Below are 12,424 nucleotides of genomic sequence, written 5' to 3'. Positions count from 1 at the left end.
TCAGATCTCTTATTTTAAATCCCGACCGGATCCAATGTCATTAGGGGGGACCGGAAAGCTTGGAAAACGCTTAAAGCGGAGAGATTAGGATGAAACTTTGTGGAAAGAATAAGCACAATTCCAAGAAAGGTGACCGACATAACCAGGCCACATCCGCTCTCTTTGATGGAGTTGGGGGGGGGGGGTAATTCAGAAAAATTATAAAAAAAAATGAGGTATTTGTAACTTACGAAAGGGTGATCGGATCTTAATGTAATTTGACATCTAGAAGGATCTTGTGCTTTAGAACTCTAATTTTAAATCTCGACCAGATCCGGTGACATTGAAGGGAGCTGGAGGGGGGAACCGGAATTCTTGGAAAACGAGAAAATCGAGGTATCTTGCGAATGGGTGATCGGATCTTAATGAAACTTGATGTATAGAAGAATCTTATGTCTCAGATGCTCCATTTTCAATTCAAATCTGATCCGGGGACATAGAGGGCTGGAGGGGGGAACAGAAATCTTGGAAAATGGAAATCTTGGAAAACCCTTAGAGTTGAGAGATCTGGATGAAGCTTGATGGGAAGAATAAGCACAAGTTATACATTATTGACATCATTGGAACGGATCCGTTCTCTTTGGAGGAGCTGGGGGTTGTTAATTTGGAAAAATCAGAAAAAAATGAGGTATTTTTAACTTAAGAACGGGTGACCAGATCTTAATAAAATTTTATATTTAGAAGGAACTCATGTCTCAGAGCTCTTATTTCAAATCCCGACCAGATCTTTTGACATTATGGGGAGTTGGAGGAGGAAACTGGAGATCTTGGAAAATGCTCATAAATGTCTAGATACGTGATTGACGTAACCGGACTGGATTCGCTCTCTTTGGGGGAGTTGGGGGAAGGGGTTCAGTGCTTTGGCGAGTTTGGTGCTTCTGGACGTGCTAGGACGATGAAAATTGGTAGTCGTGTCAGGAAGCTGCACAGATTGACTTGATAAAGTCGCTTTCCCGATTCGACCATCTGGGGGGCTGAAGGGAGAGGAAAAATTAGAAAAATTGAGGTATTTTTAACTTAGGACTGGTTGATCGGATCTTAATGAATTTTGATATTTAGAAGGACCTCGTGACACAGAGCTCTTATTTGAAATCACGACCGGAATTAAGCCTCTGATTTTCCTTTTAAAGTAATCTGTTGATTCTTAGAATTTCGCTAGAGCTCATAACATATGAGCTCTTGGCTCTTGGCTCTTCCGACTTCGTCACAAGTGCCATATGAGCTCTTAGCTCTAGTTTTTTAGTTTAGGTTACTATTGAGTCGAGGCATAGTCTGTTATCACGACTGTTGGATTATTTCTCCTTTATGCTGGAAAATAATGCAAAGTTGCACCCTCGTTCAAGAGCATGTTTGTAATGATCTCAAAATATGAAGAAGTTTTTCCCTTTTAGATTTTGTCATCTACCATCAAATATTTTGACTCTTTTTTTATGAAATCTTGACAGTCAATTCATATCTTCAATTAGTATATCTTCAGTTAGTCAAATAAGATGCAAAACTTATTTTTTATCTTATTTTGAAACCTCAAATAAAAGTTCTGTAACGTAAGGGACAGACAAAAAATTTCCTTGGAGTAGATGAACTGAAAAACAAGACCTAAAAATATTCAACTTGCATTTTTGACGTTTTACGTTACAGAAATATGATTTTTCGCATTTTCATTATAGAACTCAAACAAAAAGTCAATGAAGTCACCAGTGTTGATAGACTAGAAAAGGAATTAACTAAAGTCAAAGAAGAATTGTCTATCCAACAGGTAAGCTTTGTAGAATTTGTCCCTCCCATACATATAGGTGATATATATCTCTTCTCTGTTTATCTAGTTTGACTTTATATCGTCTATTAAACCGGGCCTTACTCATATCTTTTGATAACAAAGGCATGGGCTTCATTCTTACACACATTTTCTGAATAATTTCTTATTAAAGACATTATTTTTATATTTATCTTTTAGAGACGAGACAGAATAATAACAACCTACTGTTGTTTTGGTTAGCTCGAAGAAAAAAACGTGTCTTGTTTCACTGAGTAGCTGGAGTGTAGAGGAATTTGTTGTGTAAGCTTATTCTACATTTCTTTCTGCATTAACTCTTAATTTTAATATTTCTTCCTATTTTTTTACTACAAAAGATCTAGGTTTTTCATTTTATGGTTTTTAGTTTTCTTAGGTTTTGTTTTATTTTATGGTTTTTCATTTTTTATATTTATCTTTTAGAAACGAAAAAAAATAATAATAGCCTACTGTTGTTTTGGTTACCTCGAAGAAAAAAAATGTGTCTTGTTTCACTGAGTAGCTGGAGTGTAGAAGAATCTTTTGTGTCAGCTTATTCTACATTTGTTTGTGCATTAATTCTTAATTTTAATGTTTCTTCCTCTTTTTTTACTATAAAAGATCTAGGTTCTTCATTATAATTTCAAATATCAGTACATTAGCGAATAAAAAACAATTAAAGCTATGACAATAAATGGAGGAAACAAATGTAAAGTTACATAAATCGCATTTTGTTCATTCAAATAAACTAAACATCTGAACTATATAAATGGTGGTGGTAAATTTAAAAGACTACTTCATGAATACTCATTTGAATTTTTAATTTCATGTGGTCAGAAATACTATAATAATAATAATTTTATTGCTCTAAAGCCCTATAGTCTTGATAATAAAAAATAAAAAGTTCAATTCTAGTTAATTTCATACTAGATAAATAAAAGTATTACACAAATTACAAAATTACACAATTGCCACCCTAAGAAATTGTCCTTACCTTTCAAGGCTAACAAAACACTCATCACTCACTATATTTACCACCCATATTTCACCTAACCTACATTCTCCGTATACTTCATTTCGTAACTCACCCAATTGTTCACAGTCACCCATCATGTGCCCCACAGTGTCACCTCTGTCTCCACAGATAGGGCGAAAGTAAGGACCATCCTGCCCTTGCAGCTGACATCCCTAAACGTTTTATTCTTGTTTAATGCGGTAAGCTGACATTCAATAAGATGTAAATATGGCGATTTTCTTGTGAAATTCTGGTGTTCTACGGAGCGATTGCTAATATACATTAATGAGGTTCTAATATTAAGTCAACCAAGTCTTTTTTTTCTCTCATTTACAATGATATGCTAATTCCCCAATATGCCTGAAAGCCAACATTTGTTAAAGCGTGAATAAATTAATCTATAATTGACATACTCTCTGAGACTGTGCAGAAGTTTTCGTTGTACGCGTATCAGTAATTTAATCGTGAGAAATAGTGTACTAGATCCATTCAGGTTTGTTGTGCTGATTCTTATTGACCTTTATTGTATTTACCGATGCTGATTGGTTTAATACTGTTTAGTTGTCTTTAAGAACTATTTGCAAATGTAAGTAATATATTTGTTATGGCAACTGAATCTCCCCCGCGCCTCATAAAAAAGGAAAAGGAAAAAATATTGAAAAACTTATAATGAAAATAGTGGGGAAAAGCTTTTTTTTAAGAAAGAAACTTTTGTTTCGCTCTCAACCTTAACAATTTACTTATTTTTATATTATTCTTTTTTTTCTGTTTTTCAAATCGAGATGCAGCGGGGTATCATAAACGATTTGATTCAAAATCTATATCTTGAAAGGTTTTTTTTTTATCCTGACTAGGTGCACTCTAGTACTGATTCCTCTAAATGTAGATAATATTCAATGGAGGTTCGGTCCTGCTTTGTTTTGTCTATTTGTTCATTTTGTTTGCTAATTTTTTTAGGATCAAAAAGGAATAAATGATAGCTTGAACATTCATTACACGGATTTCATTAAAAAATTGAAGCAAAAAAAATGCTGCCCTTTGTGTCACCGAGGATTTCCTGAGGATAACCTTGTGGATGATTTAATACAAGAGGTGAGTGACTCATATTGAGCTAGTTTGATACGGTACGTAATTGAGAGGTTACTCTGGCTTATAATGGGCCAATCTGACCATTTTTTAATTCCCCTCCTGATACGTAGAAGAATACATATGACAATGATGAAGGGAAAGGTAAACGATGAAAAATAGGATAGGTTTGAAATCTGATGGTGCTTTTTCTTTTCTTTTTTTTTTAAATAGGAATGGGAGTATCTTTTTTTTCCAAAATGTCCTTATCAGAATAGCGAACAAAACGATGATTCTCATCTTAACTCCTGCAAGCACGTCTTCCGTTGCATCGTCAGTCTATAAATATTAATGACTATTGAACTAAGAATTACTGAATCTTTTATATATCAAATAATTAATCCTCTTTACTAAAATTCTCTGAACAATCTAATTTTTTCAACTTAAAAAAAAATTCTATTAATCCTTTCTATTATATTTAAAAATCCTATTCTACTATTTTTCAAAAATTTAAATATTTTTTTATTAGCTTAATTTTTACTGTAATAATTTCTTTACTAGAGGAGGAGAGGCTCCCTTTCTCCTACAAGAGAATAGAACATGTTGTTGGAAAGTGTATATGACCTATAATGAGAGTTGAGATGACCCTTGTGTCATTGTTACCTTCCATGGATTCTCCTAATGAATTGAGTTAGCAAAACTGATTTCGATGAAAATACCATTTGCTCTGAAAAACAGTTACCTTTTTTCTCTTCTTTTTAACTTGCGGGATCAATTCATAAATGTTAAATCGAATCCTTTGGCCTTGTCGACCCTAATGTGAAGATTTCTTACTATCATAAAAATATCTACTTTGTCAAAAACATTGTATAAAATGACACTCATTTACAACTAATATAAAATAATAATTTAAAAGGGTGATCTAGCCCCTATGTATGAAGTTAGCAAAATAGGATTTGTATTATAGTTCAGTTCGCCTTTGACCAAAAACTCAAGTACATTGCTTTATTTTCCCTTTTTGAAAAATCTTTTTTGGGGTTCAATCGTTTTGAGTAATTTCATTTTTTAATCTTGTAAAACCTCGACCGAATCAGGTATTATTTTGAGAATGAACCACATTTCTGTGCATGATTTTTCAGCTCTTTCTTATTTATTGGCAGGATTCTGATTAGAAATAGTGCAACAGTTTTGTTTTCCCAAATAAGTTTATCGGACACTATGTGTGTTCCTAGACAGCTGAAGCACAAATGCTCTGCCTAAGAGACTTATCTTTGGATTTTTTTTTTGTTTTTTTTTTGTTGTTGTTTTTGTTTGTTTTTTTTTCAAATACTCCCAAAAATACCTACGGAAAGTTGCCTAAGCCTCATTTTTAATGCATCTCAATCTGGGTGCCTTGTATTCTAATTTCTTCTAGAATGATTGATATCTCAAGGCCAGGCTTTTGCCAACAAGCCATGTTTATTGCTGTGCCAGCCTGTGGAGAATGATGAGCTGGGTCCTGCCGTTTGCAAATAAAAATTTTTCACTTAGCCTCTAATATCAGCCAAATTCACTATAAAAAAATATCTGCCTTGATTGACTCATAGGCGTAAATTATAGGTTTTTATAGGCTAACATGCTAGATCGTGTTTTTTTTTTATGCTCCTTTGGCAAAATATATAAAATGAAGTACCGTTGTAAATTCAAGTCCATTTTGGGTAATTCATGTGTATCTCCACAATGCACGCAATTGTCCTCTTTTTCCAGAAAAATAATGAATAAATATTCACAAAGATTGTTTATCTGAACAGCATATCCAAATTTGGTAGAATCAGCTAAGAAAAAGTATATTTCTTAACTGAACCAGAAAAACTAAACCAGTACTTGGAGTATGATATCACTTTAAGTTAAATATACTTAATATCTATTCACGTATTAGTTATAATTACTGAATTACTATATACCAATATTTGGAAAATGTCATTAGAAACGTAAAGCAAATGGACCTAGGGTACTGTACGCTTGTTCTTCGTATGGCTCTCCTTATTAGAGGTTTTTTTCACGTTCTACTTGGATGTAGTAAGCTTTTGCTTGTTCTGAGATCGCTTTTACAGGGGGGGGGGGGCATTTAGTGTATATATATATAATTATAAACTTTGCTTAGTTGTATCGTAATTTCTTAATGCATAATTTATGTATTTTTCAAATCTGGGTTTAGTTTAATTAGTCTAGTAAATCTAGTAACTTTGTTTACTACCAAGGGCATGTTCGGAATCCATGTTTTGCTACCTGTTTGTATGTTTGCTTAAACTTTTCTTATATATGGCTTAAACGCATAATGCAATATTATTATACTTTTACCAAACATTCCTTTGGTTGAATTTTCTTTTGATTAAGTGTCCGTGGTCCAAACTTCTTGCTTCAGATATGTGGGAGTTGAGATGGAAGCACTAGGCGTTTCTTTTACCTTTTGAACTTGTGATAGATGTCTCTGACAAGTCCATCTAGGTGTTGTTGCTGGAAAGAACTTTTTCTTCTACACCTGAAATCAAATTTTTTTTTTTCTTTAGATGCTGCTAAACAGCACACTAATCAGCCAAATTTTGGTTGAAACTGCATCATTTACTGGGTCGGAGAGGATCGGGAGGGGAAGGGACGAAACTATTGTGTTCATTGCCTTTTCTTTCGAAAGTATGGTACCACTTAAACCCATTAAGGCCCTGGAATAACAGTTAATCTCAAACAACTAGCTTTTAATTTTAGCTTTCTTTGGATCAGATTGGCCTCATGGTTTAACAGGTTGAATGATGCTTTTCATTCAGAGTTGGGCTGAACAAGTTAGATTTGAAGGGAGATGTTAAACTCGTAAAAGAGGTTATATAGTTTCGTTGGCGAATGAATTTATTTTGTTTCTTGATTTTTTGATTTGACATTTGTTTTGTTTTTAGTTTTTCATCCAATTTTCTTCTTTTCTTTAGCTTAAAACAAAAATTAGTAAGGTGCCATTAGAACTTGAAAAGATTGGCAAGAAAATTGAGGAATATACTGAGAAGCAGGCAAAATTGCTCACTCTTCGTCCGGCTGTTGAAAAAATCAAAGAAATCGAAGGGACGGAATTGCGTGAACTGAAGACGAAATTGGAAAATGTTGAGGCAGAAATCAAAGTTAGTAGACGATTTTTTTTTTCTGTTTCCGTTGCATGTTCTTCTATTTTAACAGCACCTTACCAGAAGTAATAAAATAAAAATTATGAAAGAGTGTTAAAACTTCTATAGTGTGCAGTTAAACGCTTCTTTAGTTATAAGATTGGTTTCTTTAAAATTTAATTTCGGAACTTTTCACTTTTTATGATATTTTGAGTATTGTGAAGTTGTAATTGAGTTAAAATGAGTAATTATTTTTTTGCCTTTCGGTTGCCATGTTATGCACGATATAGTGAATCTCATAATCAAGACTACAATTAAAGATGACCTTTTCCGTTCTTAGGTGAAAATTTCCAAATAGCCTAAAAGTGCGTTTTCTTTTTTTTATATATATTTGGATGGGAAAAGGGGAAGGGGAAGAGACCAATCCAGCAAACTCTTACCAGCCCACTGGACATGCTTCTATACCCAGATATTTCAATTTTCACAGGGTATCTTCATTCTTCACAAGGGTTGTGACAATTTATTTTTTTTTCAAAGATAGTGACAAACCCGACAATTTTTTTTTTTTCTTTTTTAGTGATTGGATGAAAGTTAGAGTTTTATTTACTTATCTATATTTGTTATAGTTGCCCGCTTTTTGTATATAATTTTGTTTATACCTTTAGGAATTATATTCCTGATTCCTGCCTTTTTTTGCGTTTCTTTCCTCGCGCAAGTGAGGTCTTGTTGAGGAACTTGTTCCCTCTACCTATAATTCACCTCTCCACTGTCCTATTTTTTCTTCTTTTTAAGAAATCAAACTAAGGCCATGAACTTGTCTAATGCCTATCTATTTAATTTGTTCCTGTTTCCTAGACATTGACATCCACCATTGAAGAAAAAGAAGATTCCACATCATTTGCTAAAACACAAGAAGCCAGTGCCAAAAACATACAAGGAGAGGTGGTGGCATTCTGTCAGTTTATCGATGAAATAAAGAAGTCATCAGCTGCACTAGATAAAGAAAAAAGCAAGTTTGGTCTGGCCAAAATCGGTATGTCATCTTGTAGGATCTAAAGTCAGAAGAAAATTCCGACTTCATTTATTAAGTGCAGTGTCAAGTTAGACTTACTTATTATACTTTTGTTTTATTTATTTATATTCTCACTATCTTTATGTATGATTATTTATTTTCTAATGCGGTATTTTTAACTCATATTTCAAGAAAAAAGTTTATTTGTGCTTTAATCTGCCGCGAAGGCTGTTTTACGACAGGCATAAAAAAAAATAGGAAAAGACCTCAGCATGTGCTCTTTTGAGGATCAAGGAAAAACAAAAATTCTCCACGCCCGTCAAAAAAATCGTCTTGCAGACCCTCTCTTTCTCTCTCACCCCCACCTCTACCAAAAGTGTCCCTGGAAGCTTCAACTTGGTCCCCCAAGTCTTGAGACAAAATAGGACAGTTACCTAAACTATACCATTACTACTACCAATAATAACTTACTACAGCACCAAGTCGCCTGGGGCCAACTCAGCTACGCAGGTTCCGACTCCATCACAATCTATTCAAAGCCTCCCTATTTACACTCTCGCAAGAAGCTCCAATTTGTAATAAATCCTTCCTTACGACCTCTGTCTAGCCCATTCGGGGATGATCTGCTTTTTATTTGGCCCTAGATGATTGGTTAAACAGGCCGAACTTTGGGAATTTTTCATCCTTCATCCGCAAAACTTGTCCTAGCCCTCTCTCTCATTATATCCTTAGAAATGGGATAGAACCATATTTTTGCGGGTTAATGTTTCAAATGTGGTCAGTCAGACGGGTAACCAAAGTAATCTATAGACAATGCCTCTAAAAAACATCGGACAAAACCTCCTCGGTCTATTGGAGTGCCCACGTTCAGAACCATACTTGACCACCGTCAACACTGTAGCTTCTAATATTCTAATCTTGGTTTGCAGGCTTATCTTCATATTCTTCCAATTTTTAAGATCTGAAAATCATCCCGGGCCTATGGTATTCTACTTTTACCACTTTCATTGCATTCAGCATCTTTACTAATAACAGTAACCATTATATTGGAGCTATTCAATTTATCAATCTTCTCGTTATACAGCATCACTTCGTCAACTTCGCTTATTCCCGGTCCAAGCTACTTTGAATTCTTAACATTAATTTTCAAACCTATTCTTGTGCCCTTAACTCTGAAAACTTCCAAAGAATGTTTAATGTCGGTAACTTTTCATTTAAGACAATCGAATTATTAACATAATCTGAGTCTAGGAGATTTTTACTTTCCCATTATATTCCATTCTCTCCCACTGCCTTTGTTGTGCTCCTTACGACAAAGTCCATCAAAATGATCCATATAAAAGGGGATAAAACCCAACTTTGCTCAACTCCTGATTCAATACGAAACCAGCTACTGACCTCTTTTCCTATCTTAATCACGGTAATGTTATCCTCCGTACATAGCACTAATCTTCTAATGTATTTATCTGGTATACTATACAAGGATAGGACCTTCGTCAAAGCTCTTCTATCGGCTAAATCCAACGCTTGTTCACAATCTATAAAGCTGAAGATTAAAGGGGTTTGATAACTCTCCCTGGGCTAGCTGGGCTTATTAGCTGCTTTTACACCTTTGGCGTAATAATATTTAATAATTAGCGAGTTATTCTACAGTTTTGAAGATTAGTCATTTTTATAGGTACATTAGTTAATGAAATATTTTAGAGCCTATGTGTTAGAGCAAATTTTACTAGGATTAAGATTCCATAAGCGGTTGTCAAATTCTATTGCATAATATTTAACTTTTAGTGAAGTAAAAATATTCCCTTCTTGGGAAGGGTTTGACACTAATTTACCCTCAAGTACCAGAGTTATTATCGAAATAAAAACCTTTTTGTCCTTCAGTTTTATCCTTAGTTAGTATATTCAAACCTGAAAAGTACGATTTTCTAAGTTTTTTCATTAGTGTGGCCTCTTAGTGTTAGTATTCCTTACAAACATTTCGGTAATTACCATATTTCGTAAGTGTTCTTTAGTAGTGATTTGTATTCTTGCCATCTTTTAACTTTAACAGCTGCTCCAGCAAAACACCCTTATCTCACGTAATTGACTGATACTAAAGAAGATACTTGACGTTTTGGGTGTATTTATGAGAAATAAGACCTAATTACAAAAACAAACAAAAAGATAAAAATAAGATCCTAATCATTTGGTGACTAGAAGCTAGATCTAGTACGTCCTTGTTTAAACCGTCATGTTCTGGAAACAGTGGTACAAATTTACTTTTTTATTCATTTTTTTAATTTTGAATCTTTGTTCTGGAAACAGTGGTAAAAATCTACTTTTTTATTTACTTTGTTAATTTTGAGTCCTTGTTAGCTACTAGGCTCTTCTTTTTCTTTTCCAATGAGGAATAAAATTAGCTTCGACTGTTTCCTCATTGATAATCAGTTTTGTAGTAAATTCTATTCCTGGTTCGAAGAAGCAAAATCTCTTTCTTTTAAATTGTATTTTGATAATTTGAATGAGTAGTAAGAAAAAGATGATTTTTACAGCAGCAGGTAGGCATGACTTTCAACATGCTTATAGCATAAATTTGGATACTTCAGAATATCCGGAGCTTATTAATATTGTTATTGTTGAACAACAGCTTTCTATTACCTTTTATAATTGTCTGCGTACCTTTTTTGGATACATTGAAACTATTATAATATATGCTAGTGGAATTGTCCCTCTACTAGCTTGAAATTCATTCTTTTAACAGTAAACATTGCTAATAGAGGACTATCTTGAAACATAATTGTATACATGTGGATTATATTTGCATATGTTTTCCTTGAATACAGAATATTATCTAATAATATTGGTTTGTTTACACAGTTTCACACTTCACTATCCATTAATTTATCCCTGATTTTTTTTTTTTTTTTTTTTTTTTTTTTTTTTTTTTTTTTTTTTTTTTTTACAGAAGAAAGTAAAAATTATGACTGTCTCCTTAGCAATAGCTTTAATAAGGAAAATTTACCTTATTTACAAGCGTCTAAATAGCTAAGGAGTTTAGCAGTTGTGTACAAAAATTTGACAGTTAAGTTACTATAGAAGAAAGAAATAAGTGTCAATTTTGGATAGTGGGGTGATGAAGCTTGCCTGCCTTCTGGAATGATGTTGTTTTTCTTTTCTGGGATATTTTTTTTCTAACTTTTAAATGCTAGATAAAGTTTATTCAAAGATTAGATTCTCTAACTGTTGTGTTTTGGAGCAGCGAAATTTTCAACCTCCGTCCTCCACTTCCTCTGTGATTTTCTAGGCCTTGGTCCCTTTTTCTTCCTCTTTTGAAACAACATGATGTTTAAGTGTATTTTCTGCTCATTGATAGTCCCAAATAAAGCGTAATTTTGCCTTACTGCCTTTAATTTGCAAAACTTATATTTACCGTTTATAAATGAATTTTGCTTAATGCTTCACTAGATCACTAAAGTCACTCACTCCTTTTATTTCTCTCTCTCTTTTTTTCTCTCTTAGTATCTTTCCTTCTCTCTTACTCTCTTTCTCTCTTTCAGTTGGAAGTTTCTGGGGGGTGAGAATAGATCTCTTAAGATCCGTTCTAAAATTGTTTTCAATGCTCTTTCTTATCTCTAAACAGTTCTTTCCAGCTACACTCTCTGCCATTGCTGCACCCCCTAGTCCGTCAATCCATTGCTAGACTCTGCCATACTTTTTGCATTTTGGAAATCTGAAAATAAGCGGTTGCTCTTATCTTTTGCGCTGATATAGAAAACTAGAGGGACTTTGCTGCCATGCAAAAAACGTCACGCTTGCTAAAAATTATGTTGTTATATGATCTGCGTCTAAATAGAGTACTTTTTGTTAATAATTTGCAATTATTATTAAAAGAGTCTATTGTAGCATACTGTCAAAATCTAAAGTAAACTGAAATCTGACTTATGTAGTCTGATGTATTCTGAAAAAGAAGTCACATACTGACTATGTTTCGCCAATACTATCGTCTCGGCTGATGTGTATGACTAACTTTAGCGCAAAATTGATTTAGTGTTCATTCTATGGAAAAGTGCCTTTTCTGAATAAGATCTTGCAGAAAAAACGTTCTGGTACTCTAGATGACTGTATTATTATTCCGCGGTACATTAATGAGATAGACAAAGCACATTCTAGGGCTTTAGTGATCATTAAAATTTAGCAAAAAAAATGCAGAAAATTGTAGTACAAAAAGAGGAATCCAAAAAAAAGGAGCGAGCTGTTTTGTTCATTTGGTTTAACCTTGTGCTTATTGTTATTTTTATTTATTTTGTTTGTCAAGTATTTCATTTTGACTGAAAATCCGTTTATTTTTTCTTATTTATCTGTGCAAAATGAGCTTGTCTCTCTTCCAGTTATTTGCATAGTATTGCATTATGAAT

At 33.5% G+C, this 12,424-nt stretch overlaps 1 protein-coding gene across 2 annotated transcripts in view; it reads left to right on the top strand.

Annotated features, from left to right (window-relative positions):
• The window catches only part of LOC136025214 (DNA repair protein RAD50-like), a 117,436-nt gene that overhangs the window by 67,253 nt on the left and 37,759 nt on the right, over positions 1–12,424 (top strand). For both annotated transcript variants that reach the window (XM_065701029.1, XM_065701030.1), the window contains 4 exons: positions 1,707–1,795; positions 3,783–3,917; positions 6,848–7,033; positions 7,871–8,048. In XM_065701029.1, the coding sequence (XP_065557101.1) occupies positions 1,707–1,795; positions 3,783–3,917; positions 6,848–7,033; positions 7,871–8,048 (588 nt within the window). The remainder of the gene's footprint in view (positions 1–1,706; positions 1,796–3,782; positions 3,918–6,847; positions 7,034–7,870; positions 8,049–12,424) is intronic.

The sequence above is a fragment of the Artemia franciscana genome, chromosome 3 (assembly GCF_032884065.1).
Source record: "Artemia franciscana chromosome 3, ASM3288406v1, whole genome shotgun sequence".
Classification (NCBI taxonomy): Eukaryota; Metazoa; Arthropoda; class Branchiopoda; order Anostraca; family Artemiidae; genus Artemia; species Artemia franciscana.
Note: the sequence above shows the minus strand (reverse complement) of the source record. Positions and strands in the feature narration are given on the sequence as shown.